General features: G+C 39.5%; 1 protein-coding gene across 1 annotated transcript in view; it reads right to left on the bottom strand.

Annotated features, from left to right (window-relative positions):
• Positions 1–12,274: 12,274 nt before the first annotated feature.
• LOC135225860 (fucolectin-5-like) overlaps positions 12,275–23,445 on the bottom strand; it is a 99,783-nt gene continuing 88,612 nt past the window's right edge. The window contains exon 6 of the mRNA XM_064265408.1: positions 12,275–12,629. Within this exon, the coding sequence (XP_064121478.1) occupies positions 12,417–12,629 (213 nt within the window). The 3' untranslated portion in view covers positions 12,275–12,416. The remainder of the gene's footprint in view (positions 12,630–23,445) is intronic.

Raw genomic sequence — 23,445 nt, 5'->3', positions numbered from 1 at the left:
AAAAATCTGTGCAGGTTCCGTAGATTTGCAACAAATTCACGCAATCATAAGTCAAGAACGAGTTACGACCAACCTTACATGCAGTAAATTTGGACCATAAGTCATTTACTTTGTTCTTTGATTCTGGTAGTCCACGTAATATCATGGATTAAGGACTCATCATTTACTCTTTTCAAACTTCCCTATAGAGAAGTCCGGGAATAAGACTCTCGGGTATAGGAAATAATTAATTAAATGTGGTAGGGAGTAACTCATGTTCAGTACAAGGTCGGTAAGTGCACGTTTTCCGATACCTTTATCGTTGTACAAAACATTAATATGTATCCCGCAGTAATTATCGGATACCCATCTATGGGCACTCAAAATATTACCTTATGCCCTGCAAAACACGGCGTGTATATCAAAGGAAAATTCTATAAGTCTTCTAATACCCTAAAATCAGTTTTAGATAATAAAGAGACAGACAGAGTGTAACATATTAAAGAACCAATCATTGTCTCATAAACCAAGAAATAATCCATGCGACCCAACAGAATTCTCGCTTGCCCGTAATATCAGCTTGCACGCAAACTCTCGAGCCGAACGTAACTTCGAAACATATTTAGTGCGTGTAAAGAAAACCTTGCCGGGATCTGAAATGTTAATCCTTTCCGACACTCTGAAAACACACGGATTATCCGTCACACAAGCCATTTATACAGTCAGCTCACAACAACAATGTAACATCGAAGTCTGTAATCATTTGAATACCACTTAGTAATCCACAAAAATCAACATATCTTGGATGTGGAAGTTATAAACATCGCATTCTTACCGTAGCTGAGATCAATCACGCTCAATCAGTTGCGGATGAATCCCTTTTGCAATCTATAAAGAACAAAATCAATAAGGGACATTCAAGAAGAAGAAATTCAGCAGAAATTTTTGAATCTTTTAACTGAATATCATGATGTTTTTTCCACTACGGATGGAACCTTAGGAAAAACGGAGTCATCGAGCATCAAATAAGGCTAAGGGACAAACAGAAAGTAATCTATGTACCTTCGTACCGACTTCTATGAAATTTCGAATGAGATAAATGAGGAAGTAGGTAAAATGCTAAAAGAAGGAGTCATTAGGAAATCAAACAGCCCTTATATTTTCCGTTAATAGTAGTACCGAAAAAAGATCGAACTGGCGGTATGCGTCGATTTCGTTGCTTAAATGAGGAAACAATCCCTGACCGATTCCCAGTTACCATGTACTGATGATATTCTATCTCTACTAGGTCAGAACAAATATTTTACCAGCTTGGACCTACTAAAGGGCTTCCATCAGATTCCGGTTGGAAGAAGAGAGTATCCCATACACTGCCTTCAGCACAGCCAGGGGACATTATGAATTTTTGCGTATGCCTTTTGGTTTACGTTGTGCTCCATATAACTTTTACTAGAATGATAAACATTGTGTTTGGAGACTTGGTTAGGAGATATCCTACATGCCTACATGGACGACTAGTTAATCTTTTCTAATACCTTAGAAGAACATCTACGTAAATTAGAGTTAGTGCTACAAAGACTAAGGCAGCATAAACCTAAGGGTAAAAGATAAGTAAGTGTGAATTTTTAAAACAGAACTAGTCTATTTAGGTTTCACGGTGTCTAGTGAAGGTCTTAAAGTAGTCCATGATAAGGTATCGGCTATCCGTAACTTTCCGATACCTACTAACGTCAAGGGAATACAGCAATTTTTAGGCTGTAGCGGATATATCAGAGGTTCATTAGGAACTACTCCATCATAGCCGCTCCCCTAACCGATCTTATAAAAAAGGGCGTAGATGTTTTCATATGGTCTGAAAATCATCAACAGGCGTTCGATAAATTGAAAGATGAACTGTGTAGTTCTCCTATCTTGAAATTTCCTGACTTCGGTAAGGAATTCTTTATAGCAACAGACGCCTCAGACCTAGGAGTAGGTGGGGTATTGCTTCAACAATATGATAAAACAGTTTTTCCCTATAGCTTTTTTATTCACGTTAAACTGAGACCTTCCGAAAGTAAATATGCAGTAATAGACAAGGAAGGGCTCGCTATTGTTAATTCACTCGTGCATTTATTTATAATATACGGTTATCCCGTCAAGGTTCTCACTGATCATAAGCCCCTAAACCGACTTCTTTAAAGGCTTTAGTCATAGCCCTAAGCGAACTCTGTGGCACATGATCATCCAGGACTTTGGCGCGAGGATCGGGTATTTTACCTGGGAAAGCAAATATCATTGCTGACGCATTATCACGCAACCCTCTTCATCTTGTACCGAGCCATTAGCTGAAATTAATAGATATCTCAACCTCCACGCCCATTGTTTAAAACTATATCTGAACAGGAAGATCTGGGCTGGAGTGCTGAACTATTACAGACAGAACAAAGAAAAGATCAGCAAATAGAAAAACCATAATTGCGTTAAACGGAAATCCGAAGGAAAAAGAATATATAAAGTATAAGCAGCAGAATTATATAATCAAAGATAATATCCTGTGTGATCCGTGACGAGGACCGCAACACACACAGTTGAATAACAACCAGGTGGTGGTACCTATCACTCATACCCACTGTCTTAAAATGGTTGCATGAAAATCCACTGCATGGACACCCGGGTTTATTCCCTAATGTCACAGAAAGCCAAATCTTTATTTTATTGGCATACGATGCTTACAGATATAAAAAAGCACATAGCAAATTGTCGCACTTGTCAAGAATACAAAGGGCACACGAAGACACCTGTCAGCCTAGGGGCTTACCCTGTGCCAAATAAACCCTTTGAAAGAGTACACTTAGATTTATTAACAGGATTTTACGAGTCAGACAGAGGAAATAAGCACCTCCTAGTAATCATAGATGCCTTGACTCGATATACAGAACTGATAGCGCTTAAAACAAAAAACTGCAGTCGAGTGCGCTAGAAAGTTTTACGAGTGCTACATTTGTAAACATGGAATTCCACACACCATTATTTTATCAGACTCGGGCGGGGAGTTCAATAATCATTTCCTTAAACTCCTTGTGCGAATTCCTTTGCATAAAGAAAATCAATACCATGATCTATCACCCAGAGTCTAATGGGCTAGTGGAAGGGCAAATCGTAAGGTTTTAAACATTTTAAGGGTCACCTTAGGGGGGGCAGACCCCAACTGGACATTGCCATACCTGCGGTACTAAGCACACTTAATCACTCATATCATGTGTCTATTAAAATGACACCGCACGAAGCACTGTACGGTTATCCCAGCTAGAACACCTTCCATGTATTAACGCCGACAATTAATTTATCAAATCCTCTAAAGGAATGTTATGGATGCAAGCATAAGTCGATATAATATACTTCGTAAGAATCTAGAAGAAGCACAAATTATAATGAAAAGAAATCATGATAAAATAGCTAAGCCAACTAGAACATATGCCGTGGGCGATCAGGTATACATACAAGTATACGTACGTAAAGGTTTAAATTATAAACTGACACCTAAGTTTGAAGGCCCGTTTAACTTTTAGAAACATTAACGGCCAATAGATTTAGGGTTCAAAATGTATCCAAACCACTGATATGAGAATAGTTCCATTGGCACATATCAGAATCTAAAGAAAGGTAGATGGAGTGAGGGAAAAAATGGTTGTATTTATGAAACTTGTATAATAATTTATATATATATATATCAATCATATTTGTATGTAAACATATTCTTTAACATGAGTTATTACATATATTTTACTCATTGCAGGTTTCCAAAAATGAAATCTGTTATTGTTAGGAGTGATATTGTGTGTTCAGACATCTTTGTTGTATGGAAAGAGCGCTAAGACGAAAGAAAATAGAATTTAATCATGGCTCGATTATCGAAAAAGAACAGAAGACATTTTTATTGTGTCGAGTAATATAGTCATAGAAGTGGATATGCAAGCCATATTTTTGCCTGAAGATGACGTCCTTACTTAAAAGAATGACCTGATGAGGTTTTGCCATTTTGCTTAAGGAAATGCACCAACGTAATTTTCATGCTAACTCAGAGATTTCGCTAGCTCAAACCTAAGCGTCGCGGAAATGTTGTCTTATGACATACAAAATAAAACCGCTGAGGCAGAGGAACTTGCTCGTGACTTGCTGATGTGGTCTGTGCGCACAATAATCTAGAACGCCGCAACCCGCTTATTCTGGCTGGACTAAACATCCTGGGATCTGTTGCGAATCTAGGCTTAGGAATTTCAAATCGCCTTAAGATAAATAATCAAAATAAAAGAATTGAGTTTTTGCAACACAAAACCGAATTAGCTTTGTCTGAACTTCGCAGCCAGTTATCTTCAATCAATCAAATAATGAGTTTGGTGAACGAACATTCTAATAATATCGATCAGATTATGGAAGTTCAACATTTGCTGGCTACGTTAGCTTATTATAGTTCGAAAATAGATCATATCCGTGTCAAAATATCACATTTTTATTGAGAAATCAAAAAGACTATGTAGAAGCTATTACGTTAGTGACAAAGGGTGTGTCTCACACCTTATGCCTATTAAAGATCTGACGTTAACTTTGGAGAACGGACGGGAGAAACTAGGTTATATTCCTTTATTAGACGCCCATAAGGTAGAGTTCTATTATAGCCTAATATCAGTCAGCGTTGAAAATTATAGGATTATGATCACCATACCTTTTGATTCTTCCGATCTTGGCAATCATACAAAATAGCACCGTTTCCTACTTTCATGATGAATAACCCAAGTCCAGTAATATCCAATTTGACAGGGCATGTTCTGATTTCTTCTGACAGGAAATCATTTACAGTCATTAAAGACTTAGATAAACTCACTCACTGTTCAGAAGCCATGAATAATAAAGTTTGTACAGCTGACTCTTTTGAATTCTATCCTATATCAACGGATTCATGTGAGTTAGGCATAGTGCTAAAACGGCTCTCTCTCTCATACACGCGAAGGTTGTCTGAAGAAACTTATCCCTTTTACAGTAATAAGTTCAATTACAGAATGAAATCCCCAATGGCTCCTGGATCCGATACGACAAAGACGGTTTTCAAGTAAGCGTATGCCCGGACGGGACCACCGCCCATTCCCCAATCTTTGTAGCAGCTGATGGTTGTACGGGGACATCTACAAACTACACCGTCAGAGGGGTCAACACGATAATACGTGAGAAGACGTATTTTGCGAACTATACCTGGGCGTCTACAATTATCCCATCACTACCTCTCCCATACAACGCGCGGGTGGCTCATCGTTTGACGCAACTGGCTGAGATGAACCACGCGTCACCGACTTATGCAGGTGGAGAAAATCTTCGTTACTACGTTCTGCTGGCCGTGTTCAGCGTGACGGCCATATTGGTTATCGCCGTCAACATCTTTGCTTGCGTAGGCTGAGGCGTACACAGAAGATCTCCAAGGAAACGTGTTGTCCGTCCAGATGATGTACCGTTACGCTCAAGGCGTTTGCGTTCAGGGCCGCTTGAAACTGCCATTTCATTTGGTGCCTAGGAAAATTGTCTGGAATTGTGTTGTGTGTGAAAAGCGGTCTGTATGCTGGCAAAATGTAGGACAAGAAAGACTCACGCCTTTGCATTTGAACAGTTAAAGTATCTCCCGGGCACCTAATAAAATATTATAGCCCAATATATATATATATTAATATACTCCTAAAGGTATTTTTCGGGCACCTAATAAAATATACCAGCCCTATATATTAATCTGTGCACCTATTACAAAGAGTGACAAGTACTCTTTAACAATTATCCATGATCATGTTTGTGTTTCCCAGTAACCGCTATTCTTAATCAGGTTACCTATTACCATAATCTACCAGTAACTGCTATTCTTAATCAGGTTACCTATTACATAAATCTACCAGTAACGCTATTCTTAATCAGGTTACCTATTATCATAATAATCATGTATACATGTTAACCTTTTGATTTTTACCTTTTGATTTTTTTTTTGGGTACCTAATAATTATTATTATCAAACATGGATCTAGATTTTCCATGCATTTATCTTTGTTTATGAATATGTCCAAAAGGGTTATGTAACAGAACCTTTTATGCATTTAAATCACTTGTTTATGTTTATATCTAAACATATGTTTACGAGCACGCTCCTAAGAAACCATGTTTAAAGTAACTTTTGTTATTCAAGGCTTGAATGGTAGCTGTCCGAGCCTAATGTAATAAATACAATTTAGAATTACATAATCTGTAAATAAAAACCCATGACCTGAGGTCATTGGCGAATTAGGAGGGTCCTACGTGACCAAGGCAAATCTAGATTACACTATGCGATGTCTGCAGTAGCCTGGTTTAGGTTTGTTTTGAAATGTCATCATTTTGCATTACTGTTAACTTGTCATAACAACTTCCATGGGAAGCGGTTGACCTGTTAACCTGCGCCGGAAACTTGTAACTTCCGAGCCGGCGGACTACGAATGTTTTTTATGTGAATCGCTGGGATAGCTAATGTTTCGCTATCAACGTGATGCTCTAAGAAGTCAGTTCAATTCTAGCGACAAAACGGAACGGTCTCACGACCGAACTGTCTCTCTTGTTATGGAGTTTCAGAATAAAGTTGTTGTACTATTTTCAACTTATCCGTTTGAATCATCTCCTTTACTTTAAGAAGAACCACTACTACTAAGATATCACATAGGAGAAAGAAGGAACCAGAAATACTTACGAATGACAAGTCGTAAGGAAAAACAAACACCTCTTTTGCAAAAGCGAGACGACTAAAATATATATATATATATATATCTATATATATATATATAATATTTATATATATAATAATATATATAATATATATAATATATATTATATTTATTTATTAATATATTAAGGATATTATATATATATATATATATATATATAATATATATATATATACATGACTGGTAAAAATGCTCCATTACAACAGAATTCCATCTAATAAAAGGATCCCGTAAAAACACCAAAATATAAAGAGAAACATACCATATTTTCAGAGATGCTGTCTCCCTCTTCAGGTAGATGAATGAGAAAAGTTACAGAGAAGGTGGTATTTATACCAAGAGGTCCATCCACAGGTAAGCCAATTTAGGTCACTCCCGCTGATAATCTTCCTTTAATCTTCTTAAGTGTTTGTTGAATGAAAACCCTGTTAATGACATCTGAATCCCATGCTTCCTTTGAGATGTTCATTACCCGCCTCTGTTTAATCAAGGCTGATTCCATCATTTGACTCTTGTACCAGCAGTTGCTACTATAAATTATCCATGACAAATTCCAGTTTATTCTAGGTTTATGTTCATTTATATGGTTGAAAATAGCTAAGTTCTGTTGTCCATACCTAACTGACTGTTTATGTTGTATTAACCTCTGGGGAAGTGATTTTCCTGTAAATCCAATGTAAGATTAGTCACAGTCCAGGCATGGGATTTCGTAAACGCCTGTGTCCTTGGGGGATGTCTTTTGTTGGACATTAATCAGGGATTTGGCTAAGGTGTTTGGGTAAGTAAATGCAAAAGGGTTAGATTTTCTGAGGGTCTGGGTCACCGTCTTAATCCTGTCCAGGTGTGGAATTTTTATTTTATTGTTGGGTGTGTCTATGGTCTTGTCTTGAGGTGGTCGGTAGAAAATTACGTTTGCTCTGTGAATTGCATTCTCAATTATATAGTCAGGATACCTTAAAGACGAAAACTGCTTATGAATTAGTTCAAATTCTTTTTCCGGGAAATCTGGGGAAGAAATTCGTAAGGCTCTTAAGAATAGGTTGCTGGCTATGCCTGTTTTGATAGGAATGTCATGATATCTGAAGTAGTGAATGTATGAAAGGGAGAACGTTGGTTTTCTGTATGTGGTAAATTTGTATTCTGTCGTGTCTCTGATTATTAAAACATCAAGAAAAGGAATTATGTTGTCTGTTTCCCATTCAACTTTAAATTTGATGCTGGGCACTAATGCGTTTAATTTTGAAAGAAAGTCATTAAAATTGCCCCATCTATTATCCCAAAATGTTAGAATATCATCTACATATCTCATCCACAGCAAGTTTTTGGGTTTTATTGCATTTATTACCGTAGTTTCAAAGTATTCCATATACAGATTGGCTAAAACAGGACTTAAAGGACTACCCATACTTCACCCAAATGTTTGCTTATAGAATGATTCTCCGAATGAAAATACATTATTAGATACACATAATTCAACTAACTTTATTATTTTGTGAAGCGCCAATGGGAAATGATCTGAATAGGGGGATAATTTTTCCCTCAAAAACTGAAGAATGTACTGTACTGGTACTTTTGTGGATAGGGAATCTACGTCAAGGCTTAAAAGTTTTATGTTGTGAAGTGGTATATATGCTTCTCTGAATTTGTGACAAAAATCTTCTGAGTGTTTAATGTGACTGGGAAAAAAGTGCCTAAAAAAGGGGAAAGGAGGCCAAATAACCATTTAGAAATTTTGTAATTGAAAACTCCAGCACATGAAATGATGGGTCTGAATGGAAGATCTCAAAGGGAGCATGGGATTCAGATGTCATCGACAGGGTTTTCATTCAACCAACGCTTAAGAAGATTAAAGGATTATCAGTGAGAGCGACCTAAATTGGCTTATCTGTGGATGGACCTCTTGGTATAAATGACACCTCTGTAACTTTTCTCATTCATCTACCTGAGGAGGAAGACAGCAGTCTCTGAAATATAGTATTTTTCTCTCAATATTTTGGTGTTTTTATGGGCTCCTTTTATTATTATTATTATATATATATATATATATATATATATATATATATTATATATATATATAGATATATATATATATATATTAATATATATAAACAAACATACCAGTTAACAGAACATATATATAAATAATATAATATATATATATATATATATATATATATTATTTATATATATGTTCTGTTATATATATATATATATATATATATATATATATATATATATATATATATATATATATATATATATATATATATATATATATATTTAATATATATGTTCTGTTAACAGAAACTGAGCATGAAGCTACTTTAATGAAGAAATCGCAATTGCTCCTGGGCCTAACCATTTGCTAACAATGAAACTGCTTCGTAACCGTTTGAGTCATGATGGCAGCGAGAGAAGAGAGAGAGAGAGAGAGAGAGAGAGAGAGAAGAGAGAGGAGAGAGAGAGAGAGATATTGCTTTATCTAATCTTACTTTAGGAGTAGGGTTTCATAGGCGAGCAAATTCCTGGTTTGTTTAATATTTCCTTGTTCGTGATGCATATTATTTAGTTGTCGAATTTCGTGGGGATCCCTTTGAGGATAGAAGTTGAATAAATTAAACGTCCAACAAATAATTTGATATTCTTAATGTTCCAGAAAAAGATGGGGTGACAGAGATTTTGGTCCTTTCGCTCATCAACAGCTTCGAAAAGGTTTTGACTAAAGAATACCCACAGGCGAGTTCTCACGAAGGCTAACGATTTAGTGATTGGCGTGCTGTTTGCATGGGGCAGAACGAAAGTGACTATACATCTTGGTCATAGACATGCTCTTGAAATTCTTGCCTGTACAAAGTAAGAGCGAAGATGTGCAAAAAGTTTAATTTTTTTTTTTAGTCACCTACGCCTACTTTCTTTCCAACGCCCCAATCTTACTTTTTAAGGCACAATCTTGAAATCAAACATCTTGCTGTTGTCACTTACGACAAGTTGCTGCCAATTAGAAACTAGATCACTGATTTGATAAAATGAACGAACAATTGTGAAACCCAACTGGGAAAGAATTGCAGAGTTTTAGGTGTTGAATAAGCTATAAGGTTTGGGTAAATCGTTTCATTATGAAGATTTCAAGCGTTTGCTTCACACAACTTCAAGGGGAGTGTCCCAATCCCTTAATGAAGTTCTCTGACTAGAACTTCTAAAATTCATTTTCCACTAGACTAAACATTCTTATCTTCTGCGAAGCTCTAGCTGACTCAGGCTACTTCGTTGAGTCGATAATATTTTGACTCTCCTGTCGCGTTGTCCGTTTCTGCAGATAAAATTGTGGATCACATAGAAAGAAACAATTTATTGTTAAACAGCCAACACGGTTTCAGACAAAACAGATCCTGCCTATCAAACCTCTTGGAGTTTTTTCATAACATGCTTGGTCTTTACGACAGTAGTAGAGCAATAGATATACTCGACTTAGATTTCCAAAAGGCCTTTGACAAAGTCCCACACAAGAAACTGATGACAAAAGTTAGAGCTTTAGGAATTATAGGAGTAACAGCAGACTGGTTCGAAGACTGGCTAACTAATAGAAAACACAGTCGTAATAAATGGGGAAGAGTCAGAATGGGCAGATGTAACAAGCGGAGTTCCCCAGGGTTCTGTCCTTGGCCCTCTCTTGTTTTTGATATACATTAATGACATTGATGTAGGCTTAACTAGCAGGATAGCCAAATTGCAAATGAAATAAAAATAGGTGTAAATGCAGCAGACCCAGATGGAGTGAAAAGTTTAAGAAATGATCTAATGAAAACATAAGACTGGTCAAAACAATGGCAAATGCCTTTTAACGTAGCTAAATGTAAAGTGTTACAAATATGAACAAACAATCCTTATGCCAGCTACATGCTGCTTGGGAATGGCATAAATAGTGTAGAACAAGAGGAGGACCTTGGAGTCATTATTACCAAGGTCTTAAAATCCACAAAACAGTGTATAAAAGCAGAAAAGAAGACACAGAAACTAGTGGGATACATAAGGAGGCAGTTCAAATACAGAAACAAGAGAACTGTGCTGCAGCTCTACACATCAATAGTTAGACCCGATCTCGAATATGCAGTACAGTTTTGGTCACCAACACTAAGGAAAGACATAAATAGATTAGAAGGAGTACAAGCAAGAGCCACAGTGTTAATTCCATCCATCAGGCAAATAGGTTACCGAAGACGACTAGAGAGCCTAGAAACACGACGATGGCGAGGACAACTAATAAAATACTGAAAGGCATAACAAAAGTAGACAGTAACCTATTTACATTAAACGAAAACCAGACAAGAAATAATGGATGGAAACTAGAACTGAAGAGATACAACACATCCCACTGTGGGAACTTCTTCACATACAAGATATGTGACACGTAAAATAAACTTCCACCAGAAGTTGTAAACAGCAACAGTGTAGAAGAGTTTACAAGAAAGATAGAGAAAATATTAGGACACTGTGAATACACGGTAAAACCTGCTCCTACAGATTAGTGAGCACACGATGTCTCCTCGGATGGACTAACAAGTCTTTGAGACATCCAAATCCTTGTAACTCCTTGTAACATCACCAATACTGACTTGTAAGACTACACCCATCTCGCATTCCACTGACTGTCACGACAACAACTTCATGACTATCTAGTTTCAAAGTCCAGACATTGACGGACACCTGGGATCCCAGAATCTTGTCGAACCTACGTCTATTGCCGTGTCCTAACTTGCCTTATGACGCCATTTTTATTACCTTTTACTGTACCTCCATTCCTATTATCTTTCTTCCATCGTGCTATCAACCCTCTCCTAACAATTATTTGAATGTGCAACTGCTTTGAGATTTCTCCCCTGTCTTGTTACACCTTCCAAACCTCCTACTCTGAATTTGCCTTTCCAGCGCTGAATGACCTCATAGGTCCCAGCTCTTGGCCTTTGGCCTAAACTCTATATTCCATTCTGTTCCAATACCGTCAACTAATCTCCATCACCACCAGACATCTTCGTTTTTAGTTATTTTAGATTTTAATTAATATACCCTCAAAAATAATCTTGCATTACGCAAGCATAAATGCATTAAAAATCACGCATAACATTTCTATGCTTCAACTGTCGCACTTTTCCGATCAAAATCCTTCCATGAAGCTTCATAGGTTTACTGCATATTTGAATACATGATTTTAAAATGCATATTATAGCCAGATTAACTTGAATGACCAACATTCTTCTGATAAGGTAGAAAGGTAGAAGAGGGCAAATGGCTTTTTGCCCACCAGCAGTGTTATTGATTGGAAAAGACATGTTGATAACGGCACGTTGATGAATCCTATAGGCTGACTGACTAACAAAGAAATCCATGATTCTGCCCGTACCTGACGAATATGGGGCTATAAACTCGAAAATAACTGTTAATTCTGTTATAGATGCATTAAAAAAATATCCTAAGACATAATCAACTCACATTACCATTACACACATATATAGAATGCTTAAATTAACTTAGATTTGCTGCTTCATGAATTTATTGAGAGATACGTAATATAGGAAGCTTTGTTTCATATTTTAATTGGATGAAACCGTATTCAAGGACTTCAAAAACTTCACAATATTTGAAGAAAAGAATTGTGGCCAGTAAGATAGCTACTTAGTTCCTTAAACCGATCACTTTGACAGTGTCAAGCTGTAGAAATTCTTCCTTATCTGCAACAATCTGTAGACTTAAGTATCTTCCCTTAACACCCTTGGGAAAGTTATACATAAGGAATCCGTCTTCCTTTTTGTAAGGTCCTTTGAAGAAATTTAGGAGATCAAAAGAAGAGAAGTTTCCAGGCGTCTCCAAGCAGTTTCCCAGGCGAATCTGGAAGAAACGAACGCCTATTACTTTTGAAGGCCACCATCAAAGCATTCAGACATTTAAAAGTGATCTTACCTTGCTAGTTTTTGAGGCCTTTTGAAACAGTCATAATGTTTTTGCCATCTCACTGAAGATTTATGATGCAGTTCATAACCTTTTCTTAAGAATTTGATAATAGAATTTATAGAAATATTTTTTGCCCCTTTCATATTCGTGGCAATTTCTTCCGAAGACGGAGTATCATCTTAGGATGACAATGTAGCAAAGAAGAAAGTATTCATTTTGAAAGAGAATCTGGAATCTATAACCCGCAATAAACTCGAGCAATTTTTCTTTGAATACTAATTGAAATTACCAACGGCATTGTTATTTCCAGTCTAAAAAGAGAGAATGACTTCTCATGGAAATAGTTAATTATTTGGAAATGTTTATAAATGTAGATCAACAGAACTGAACTAGGGAAGTAACTGTTACAGATCTAAAAGGAATTTTGGGATTTTCACTTACTCGGGGAGTAAATCTACAAACTAATTTGTTATTGCTGTTGTTGTTGTCCTTGTTGGGGCTAGGAAAGGTCTATGGAAGAGCCTAAAAAGGTCTGAGAAGGATGTTTCGTCTTGAGTTAAAGATACAGGAATTTTAGGATACGATATTGATGATTTATTTATTAGAACGAAAATGTAAAAAATAATAATGTGCATGTTAAACAATCCAGAACAATATTTCTAATAAAATATAGTGTATTTATTTTAATTTTCCAGTGTGAAACAACGTGCTATTTGACCGTAGATTTGAGCACACATCCCGAATAAGCTGGAGTTCGGATCACGCCTTATTATGATTGTAATAACGAAGCTACAGGCTATAGAGAATATTAATATAGTCTACCTGTTTGGCCCAACGTTGAAATACGATTTTCATTCTTTCACACTTTAGGGCTGTTCAGCAATGTTAATGATAAGTGTTCATAAATCTGAAAAATTTTAAGTGTCTACCTATTTGTTATAACTGTATACATATATTGCAGCCATAATTTAAAACATTTATATTATTTGATAACGTACGGAACTTCACTGCAGGCTAAGATAAATTACTTTGCATTTAATAGCGTATTTTTATTTCTATTTGCGTGGGTATACACACATACACATACACACACAGCCGCAATATCTGCTAAAGGAAGCTACTAAAAAAATGATTACTTTTGCATTAATGTGGTATGATAATGTGTCATGAATGTTATTTGTTCCATGCAAGATACGTCTGAAGACAAAAGTGATTTTATTATTAGTTCGATCTTGGTATCTGTATACCAGCGTCTGTCGTTCACACTAGCCATTTTATATATATTTTTATATACATATATATGTATATATATAAATAGTATATATATATATACATATATATATACATATAATATATATTATATATATATAGATATAATATATATATAAATATATAATATATATATATATATATAGATGCTATATATATATATTGTGACGTTTATAGATCGTTCGTCTACCCCGCAATTAATTAATTAATTCGATTTGGAAAACGGCAGCCATTTCTTTAGAATATCAGCTGATTTTTAGTAACCGCGGGAAACCCAAAACCCGCCAGCTAGAGATAGGAAGTTCCCAGTTGGGGAAAAGAGTCTTTATCAGCTGTAGGGACGTATCTCAAAAGGGAAAGGGTGTAGGCAGATTGGTACTTCTTAGACCTATACCTTAAGCTCTCTTTCCTGTGACCCCTCTGCTGGCTGTATGCTTGTTTTCCAGGATTTGCCTTGATCGTGGGGGGTTAAGCTGACCTCCAACCCCCAAGCAACCCAACTGAATTCTGTCTCAGTCGGCTGCGAGACGTGATCTCGAACAGAGGTCAAATTGCCAGCCTCCCAAAATTAGGCCTACCCACGACGTACTGGTGGACACGAACCCCAGACCTGAATAGAGGTCAGGCCGCATTCTTCTACAAGGATACACTAAATATTGCATAAAGGTACGTCTGAAAGTGTAAACTTCAACCCAGAGCATTTTACTACCATACGACTCTTGCTAAATTCATTTTCAATTCTCATTTTTACCCCTTCTACATCAAAAGCCCTTTGTCCTCATCGGGCCACGTGCTCCCCTTTGTGACTTGTTAAAGACCAAGCTTTCGTGCAGACCTCAGTGAACCATTCGAGTTTACCTTCCCCAATGTTAGAGAATTAATCAGCCTTAATCAAAGCAAGAAGTCATTTTTCCTTTTATCTCGTTTAATCTGGGATTCTTTCCAGATTCCATGAGTCACGTGCCGTCTCTCTGCCGCAAGTGTGCATTACCCCAAGTGTATGAAAACCAGCTATAACAGCTCAAATGGAGCCATCATTTACCTTTTCCGCCAGCCCAGCACGGGCCTTTTAGTAAATAAATAGCTTTAAGTAACGAGCTGAGTTTTCTGGCGACCTTCCCTCTAAAGAAATTAATAATAACTATCAGTTTACGGTAAGTTAAAGCAATTCCCTCTTGAAATCCCTCAATCACTTCCGTTTACATATCTAGCCTCTCTCAAGGCCCGCTATATACGTAAAATTGGCGAATCTTGCCTGGATTGAACCTAGCTGCTTAAAAAAATTGCTTGTAAAAAAATCGCGTTATCCGGTGTAAAACGTAAACTGTAAATTATTTTACAAAGCGTAATCAAGCACACTTGCAGGGAAAGAAGACACACTGACTCACGGTAAGGTATTCCATTCATTAATATGATTATTCTATAACAAATGTTAGCTTAAGGTATGTTTAAGTATTTTCCTGATGAAGTGTTTAAAAGAGCGTAGGTAGAAATCTTATTATTGTAACGGCGAACGCGCCAGAGCTTTATTTTAGCGGCGAGCAAACAATTTGCCCCGCGAATTCTCTGTTACTTTGTGCTGTCCTCGTCGGACGAGACAGAGCACTGTGTAGAATAGATGCCAGAAAGAAACGACCAGATCAAAACTAGGAAGTGCTTTGCCAGGGTTTATTGCTGTGTTTGAAAGCCTAGCTAGTTAGGAGTGTTTTACTAATAGTTACGGCAAAAGAAGTGTACAATTCTTTTGTCTGTGATATGTTAGGGAATCCATTTTTAACTTAGTTTTCATTCCAAGTGTTGGTAACCGCTACCTCTCAGCTAATTCAGCTTAGCGCACACTCGCGCCTGCGCGGTCTCAACCAGCCTTCGTTTTCGCTCACAGCGGCAGCCATGTTTGTTTTCTCTTTCAACATTATCTAAACAATTTAAGCAAAGTAACGTAAGTCACGAAAGTTTTAAAACGTAAATAATATCAATGTCTGTACTAGTATCTATCGTTCTGCCAGAGAAATTAACGTAATTCGCCTTGAATAAGAAAGTAGAATTTTGTGTTGTAAATTGCCTTCGCATTTACAGAGAATCAGCTGTTTTGAACGACACGCTGTGTGCTAACCCGCTCTGCTCTCCTCACGTGTTTCACCTAGCATCGCTCACTCGCGCGCTGAGCGAAGTTTCATTTCACTTCGCACTTAACGTAACCTCATTCACAATTGTTTGCTAACATCGTTTTAAAATCCTTACCGTCATTTCACTGTTCACGGGGACCTAGTAATCTTACATAAAGTTAACGTAAATCTCAAGTAGAGTAAATCACAAGAATTGTTAACGTAAAACACGTCTTTGTAAAATTCATATTGAAACGCAAATCATTTCATAAGCGTAAGCCGCTACTATTAGCGTAAAAATCGTTCACCACGAGTGCGTTATCATTTTCATCAAACGTTATCCAAAGCAATTCTTTCATTTCACGTTAACGTAAGTAAATCATTTTACGCAAGTTGCGTCATATTAAACGAACATTAGTAGTTCAATTCAAATATAAGGGAGTTCATTCATATATCATTTTTCACCCTCTCCGCCGAGAGAGAGAGAGAGAGAGAGAGAGAGAGAGAGAGAGAGCGAGAAAACCAGAACACAGTATTCACGAAGCCAAGAGTGCTACATCTTACCATTAATTATAGCATGCCGAATTAACCTTATTTTAGTCTCTTGTGTCTTTCATTTACACAGCGTGATACGTACGCGCATGTGTCCATTGCAGTTTGCAAGCATTTATTTATTTCATTTACCGAGTACTTCAGCGAGGGACTGAGCATTCCTAAAATTTCCATTACCTGTCGTTGACCGAGTGGTCTTTTCATTTTCTTTTATCACAAAAGACTTGCGTATACCGCAAGCACAATTCGCACAGTGTGCCACGCCAATTCATTACTTCCAGACAGGGAAGTCGTTACCAGTTTAGGACTGGCCACCACCAGTGCACGTCAGGTCTTACCATTTTACAGTACCACTAATTCTTGACACTGTCCATCGACTGGCTGCTGAAGTACTCCCACCTTTTACTTTCTCTCCTCCACTATTACCCTCTGCCATGAGCAGTGCCATTTCACTTCAGTATATTTAAGTATACTGCATGTAGTGTCCATGACACACCAGTGCTCCAGCCTCCATAAGTGCCATTGCACCTGTACAGGTAGCCATTAAACCTGTGTGTCCGTCCTTATGGAACGCCCAAGTAACTAGTGTGTCCATGTACGACGGGTCAGTGATCCTTCGGAACACTCAACAAAGGGAACGCCTCCCGAAGCGCCGCAATACCAGCCACGAAGTGCTGACAAACCTGCGTGTCCGTCCTTACGGAACGCTCAATTCATTAATGTCCGTGTACGAGGATCAGTGATCCTTCGGACCAACCCAAGGAACGCCTCCTCATAAGTGCCGCGCACCTGTACAGACGTACAGGTAGCCCATTCCAACGTCTCCCAAGTTGGGAACGCCCGTAAGTGTGACGTACACAGCACACTTCATTCGATTTTTTCACCTTAGCAGAAGGTGCCATTCACAAAGTGCCACCGAGCACCCAGTCTTTTCACTTTTCATTACCACATTGCAGAACCCATTTCCAAGTGAGTGCCACTTCCACAGTAGGCACTCCTATTCCATTCAGTACCCTTTCCTGGCCATTATTTTCATTTTCTTCCGAGCCTCTACTGTAGCCTACGGGAAATGTCTTCCCCTGCTTCCCGCGACTTCTTTGCCAGAGAGCTAGAGAAGCTCGGAGCCCTCATAACTCTGGGCAGGAGGCTGGTTACACTGGACCAGCCCTTGACCAGTGGATAAAGACGCAGCAGGCTGCTGCGCGCCAGCAGGGAAAGAAGAAAGAGAAGCAGAGAGGAAGCCGGAGAAGCAGAGAGAAAAGAAAGAGAAGCAGAGAGGATAGCCGAGAAGCGAGAGAAAGAAAAGAGAAGAAGAGAGAAAGCATGAGCTAGCTCTCCTAGATGACGCAATCTCTCTGCTAGTTTCCAAGCCCCAAGACCATGAGCTGGACTCCCGGTAAGAAGTGGTTGCGGAGGTTCTGCACCACTTGTTGTGTGCGTGGGCATGCTGTGGATTCCGACCAGTGCCCAAGTCGGTCTCTACCTTGGGAGGAGAGCTTCCAGGGTGAACTTCTCCAAGGCTACCATGTAGCCCTGCCTGATGAACAGTCTCCTACGGCCTATCAGTGGTACAAGTCATGGCCGACACCGAAGCCCAGGTCTCCCTTATTTCCAGAAAGGCATTGCCTAGGGTGCCAAAATCCAGACGAACGAAGAAATTCAGTTGAATGGATTGACGGTAACCTCTATTCTGTTCCTTCGGTCCTTCTGAATGTGGAAATGCCCTTTCTGGACCAGGAGACCAGGGAAACCACATTGTGCCGCCTGGGACGTAGTTGACCAATTTCATGATGTTATCAGGTGATATTGGGCCGAGATCTACTAAAGCCGTATCTCCCCTGGACGCAGCTCCCACTACCAGATGCACCGGACACCTGCAGCATGCCAGATAACCACACACCTCAATTTTAGGTTCAGAGGCTAGTGCCTTCCGATGTCCCCGACATCCTGTCTATTTGCGAACCTGGCCCTGACCCAGTGTCAGAGCCCGAAGTTTCTTCCACACCATCTCAGCCTCTTACCACTTTACCGCCTACCTCCTCCCCTTTGGAAGAGGTAAGCCCACCAGTTGACCCCGGACTTGTTTCCGAGGGTGATCCAACAGAGGACGTTTCACCTGTGCCAGAGCACACTGCCAGCCTTGGTGACTCCACAGATTCGCAACCTGTGGGGCCATCTCGGTCTATCATCCAGTGCCACAGGAAGAGGTTTCTGGAACACGTTCTGCCGAGGAGACTGTGGCCGCAGAAGTGGGTCACATGTCTGCCAACTATGGAGGGTGCGCAAATTTTAATATTCCTGCCATCGCAATGGCCGTCAACCAATCCTTCTTCTCTAGGACCCCAGCTAAGGGCCCTATAACCGTCGCACCCCTCCAAAGCCATTATCAGCCAAGCCACGTCAGAGCCTACGACGACTCTGGCGCTCAAATCTCCCTGATACGGGAAGACCGAATCCCCCGAGGGGCAACCGTCGATAGACGTCATTTAATCACCATCGAAGGTATCAACCATATCAAGCTGATCCTTCCGACCGTTCAATTGAGGGTCACCAGACCTCATTTTTCCAGAATTTGTACCCTTGCAGTTGCAAGCTACATCCCAGGAGGTTATGACCTCCTCCTAGGGCAAGACATGAAGTCTCCCTCAAAATTCAAAAAGCCTAGGGGTCCTAGCCCCACCACAAATCACTACAAAGCAAAGAGCCATCGCAATTCTACTTCCTCCTGGAAGTACGTCCACCAACAGTCTCCCTCGTTACCAAGGAGGGAGATTGACCATTCACAGTTCCGTTGCAAAACCTGCAACGTAATAGGGCACTCCACGAATTGGCCTAGGTGCCCTAGCCGACTACCAGCAGCGGACACTGTCCATTTTCCACAAGGCTTAGCCTTCCAAAAGAGACAGGAGCCTCTGTCTCCCATTTCCAAGGGCACGCTGAGAGGTATTGCACCTCCAGTACCCGTCACAGGTCCAGTCGACCTCAACTCTCTGCCAGTGCCACTTGGCCAGCACTGAGCAGTGCCAAGCTCCGTCCAGCTGGACGTAGAGCCACCACCGAACTTGACCTCTGCGCCTGGCCCCGAGCTAGCGCCGGCGCCTAACCTTATCAAGGATCCTCGCCTACAGGAGATCCTCCAACAGGCATGGAGCTTCACCACAGCCCATGGCCAATCACTAGTTCCTTCTTCTTAATCCTTACCTCTGTCGCCCGAGGATGAACCTCCGGCAGACCTTACCTTTGTACCATGCCTCTGGAAAACCAGGAACTGCCCGACCAGAGTCAGCCTGGAGTTTTCCCCTCACGACGGTTGTCGCAGCAGCCGGAGTGAGGGCCTCCCCTGCAGTAGGTTCCACCTCTACGACGGTTGCTACAGAGACCGAAGTAGGGTGTTCTCCTGAAATCTTTCAGGCTACCACTGCCTCTGCTCCTGCCGGCGTTTCTGGCCCTTCCCCAGAGTCTGTGCCTCCGTCTACTCCTAGGACTGGTATAGCCAGGTCCTGGAGGAATAAGAAGAAGAAGAAGAAGGGACGTAACCAATCATTAACAAACTAACACAAAAAGAGCCACATGCTCTCCTTGACACCTGTGCCCGAGGTACAAGTGTCGCATTCATTTGCAGAATGATCCTGGCACCTACCCAGAGAAGGTAGCCAGCCTGATCTCTGCCAGTAGCACTAACCCTCTAACCCCTAGCCGATTGTAATACTAACCCTCACTTAAATATAATTACCTCATTGCATTTCCCTCCTGGTCAATTAACCACTCATCATCCCCACGCATCATTACCTCTCATTATGTATTTTAACAGTTCCGTCGCTGAACTACTGCTGTGCGTACCACACTCTGGAATGATTGCGTCTTCATTTAACTGTATTGAGTAGGTTAGGCTAATGATTTAGTACCAGGGCATTAGGTTAGTAGCAAGTAGAATTTTCAAGTAACCTTATCTAGGGGTAGAGTAGACTGTCGTCACAAGACAACCCGTAGTTATTACTTAGGCTAGACTACATCACTACATTAAGTTAGTACACTTAGCATCTTTGCCTATAAGTTAGGTAGGCCACTGTAGTTAGCTGTATCGCTGCTCAAAAAACTTCAAGTTGGAGTAGGAGAACTGGGTAGTCGAGACGATCAATTTATTTAAGCCAAGACCTTCACACCCGAAAGGGAGTGAATGCCTTCTTAACCCACGAGCGGCGGCGCGTATGCTGCTAAAATGCGACGCCTATTTCACTAATTTTTTTTTTCTCTCTTCGGAAATTTCCTTATCAGATTATTTTCATAAGAATAGTAATGTTTTATATACCATTGGAATCGCCAGAAAATGGCGATTATACGGCAATAAAAAAATATATTTTTTTTTGCAAAGAGAACATATATATATTGTGAAATGTAAAGGAAATTTTTTTTATCCTTTTTCATTTTCAACTTTCTGTCGACCAAACACTTATACAGGTCATGCTTTTTCATCATGTTTCCATTAAATGAACCAAGAGCTAAATTTATCTTAGAAGTTGGAGAAAAAAATTCAGGCATATATAACTAGTAGCTCAACAGGTATTAGACATTTAATGAAACCATCTCACACCGAGTTTCAAAAGAGAATCGTCCTCTTGCAATTAGTTGTTACAGCACTATCAACATTTTCTATTACTAAGTGCCCTAATGAAAGTATATAGAACTTTTACTAACCTACCTTATTTACACATATAAACTATGTACATGTTTTCATCCTCTACTCATCCTTTCTGTAAAAACTAATTTCGAGCCGGAACTAATGTCTTCTGGCGGGTAGGCTCGTGTCCAGACGGATGCATGATCATAATCACCGATATCAGTATCACTATCACTTTCAACATCATATTCCTCACTTACGCTATCACTTTCAGAACCCTGACTTATGTCAAAATCATTGTCACTAAGTGACCAATCACTATCACTTCTTTCATTCGCCATTATTATGTAATTATATCAATAAATCACATAAAAAAGTAAATTTCACGGCCGCCGTCATGCAAAGAAAAAAACCGCGGAAACTGACCAAAAGTTGCGCAAGCGTATTATCATCTCATTTAAAAAATTGAGGCATTGTGGCAATACTGATTCTTATCTGTGTTCTGATTGGTTTACTTACCCTTATGACATCATAAAACCCCGCCTCCAACACCACCTGTTTCTTGCCCGCGTGATTTGAAATTAAAGCATCGCTGAAATCAACGATCGCATTTTAGTAGCACATAAAGCGTCGATTTTAGCGACGCGCCGCCGTTCGTGGGTTAACAGGGGGAGCTGTGACGTTTATAGATCGTTCGTCTAACCCCCCCGCAATTAATTAATTAATTCGATTTGGAAAACGGCAGCCATTTCTTAGAATATCAGCTGATTTTTAGTAACCGCGGGAAACCCAAAACCCGCCAGCTAGAGATAGGAAGTTCCCCAGTTGGGGGAAAAGAGTCTTTTATCAGCTGTAGGGACGTATCTCAAAAGGGAAGGGTGTAGGCAGATTGGTACTTCTTAGACCTATACCTTAAGCTCTCTTTCCTGTGACCCCTCTGCTGGCTGTATGCTTGTTTTCCAGGATTTGCCTTGATCGTGGGGGGGTTAAGCTGACCTCCAACCCCCAAGCATCCCAACTGAATTCTGTCTCAGTCGGCTGCGAGACGTGATCTCGGACAGAGGTCAAATTGCCAGCCTCCCAAAACCCAAAAGGAGGCCTACCCACGACGTACTGGTGGACACGAACCCCAGACCTGAACAGAGAGGTCAGGCCGCATTCTTCTACAAGGATACACTAAATATTGCATAAAGGTAGTACGTCTGAAAGTGTAAACTTCAACCCAGCACCTTTTACTACCATACGACTCTTGCTAAATTCATTTTCAATTCTCATTTTTACCCCTTCTACATCAAAAGCCCTTTGTCCTCATCGGGCCACGTGCTCCCCTTTGTGACTTGTTAAAGACCAAGCTTTCGTGCAGACCTCAGTGAACCATTCGAGTTTACCTTCCCCAATGTTAGAGAATTAATCAGCCTTAATCAAAGCAAGAAGTCATTTTTCCTTTTATCTCGTTTAATCTGGGATTGCTTTTTGTTTTTCCAGATTCCATGAGTCACGTGCCGTCTCTCTGCCGCAAGTGTGCATTACCCCAAGTGTATGAAAACCAGCTATAACAGCTCAATGGAGCCATCATTTACCTTTCTCCAGCCCAGCACGGGCCTTTTAGTAAATAAATAGCTTTAAGTAACGAGCTGAGTTTCTGGCGACCTTCCCTCTAAAGAAATTAATAATAACTATCAGTTTACGGTAAGTTAAAGCAATTCCCTCTTGAAATCCCTCAATCACTCCGTTTACGTATCTAGCCTCTCTCAAGGCCCGCTATATACGTAGATAATATATATATATATATATATATATATATATATATATATATATATATACATATATATTGTGAGAAAGTGCCAAGTATCTGGTTTACTACACTTACCAATTATTGTTACCTCACACGCCAGACACCTGAACCTTCATCACAGGTAATAAACGGCTGAATACTCTAAAGGCAACAACAGTGATCCCTTTAAAAACTTACCAGTATTGCAGAAAATCAGACTAAGTTCATCAAAACAGGTGTGAGTTAATCTTATATGTATTTAAATTAATTAAAGGGCATCACTCCATCAACAACTTTAATAGTCTAAGTATTTCAATGATTTCAGAAGTATAACTCACTACAAGTAAAATGAAGGAAAACAGCTCAATTACCACTCTATGTTTCTACCTAATCACAAATATATGCATGTATACTGGTGAAAAAGAAAACACAAAA

The sequence above is a fragment of the Macrobrachium nipponense genome, chromosome 13 (assembly GCF_015104395.2).
Source record: "Macrobrachium nipponense isolate FS-2020 chromosome 13, ASM1510439v2, whole genome shotgun sequence".
Classification (NCBI taxonomy): domain Eukaryota; kingdom Metazoa; phylum Arthropoda; class Malacostraca; order Decapoda; family Palaemonidae; genus Macrobrachium; species Macrobrachium nipponense.
The sequence above is the reverse complement of the archived record's forward strand: the minus strand, read 5'-3'. Positions and strand labels throughout refer to the sequence as shown.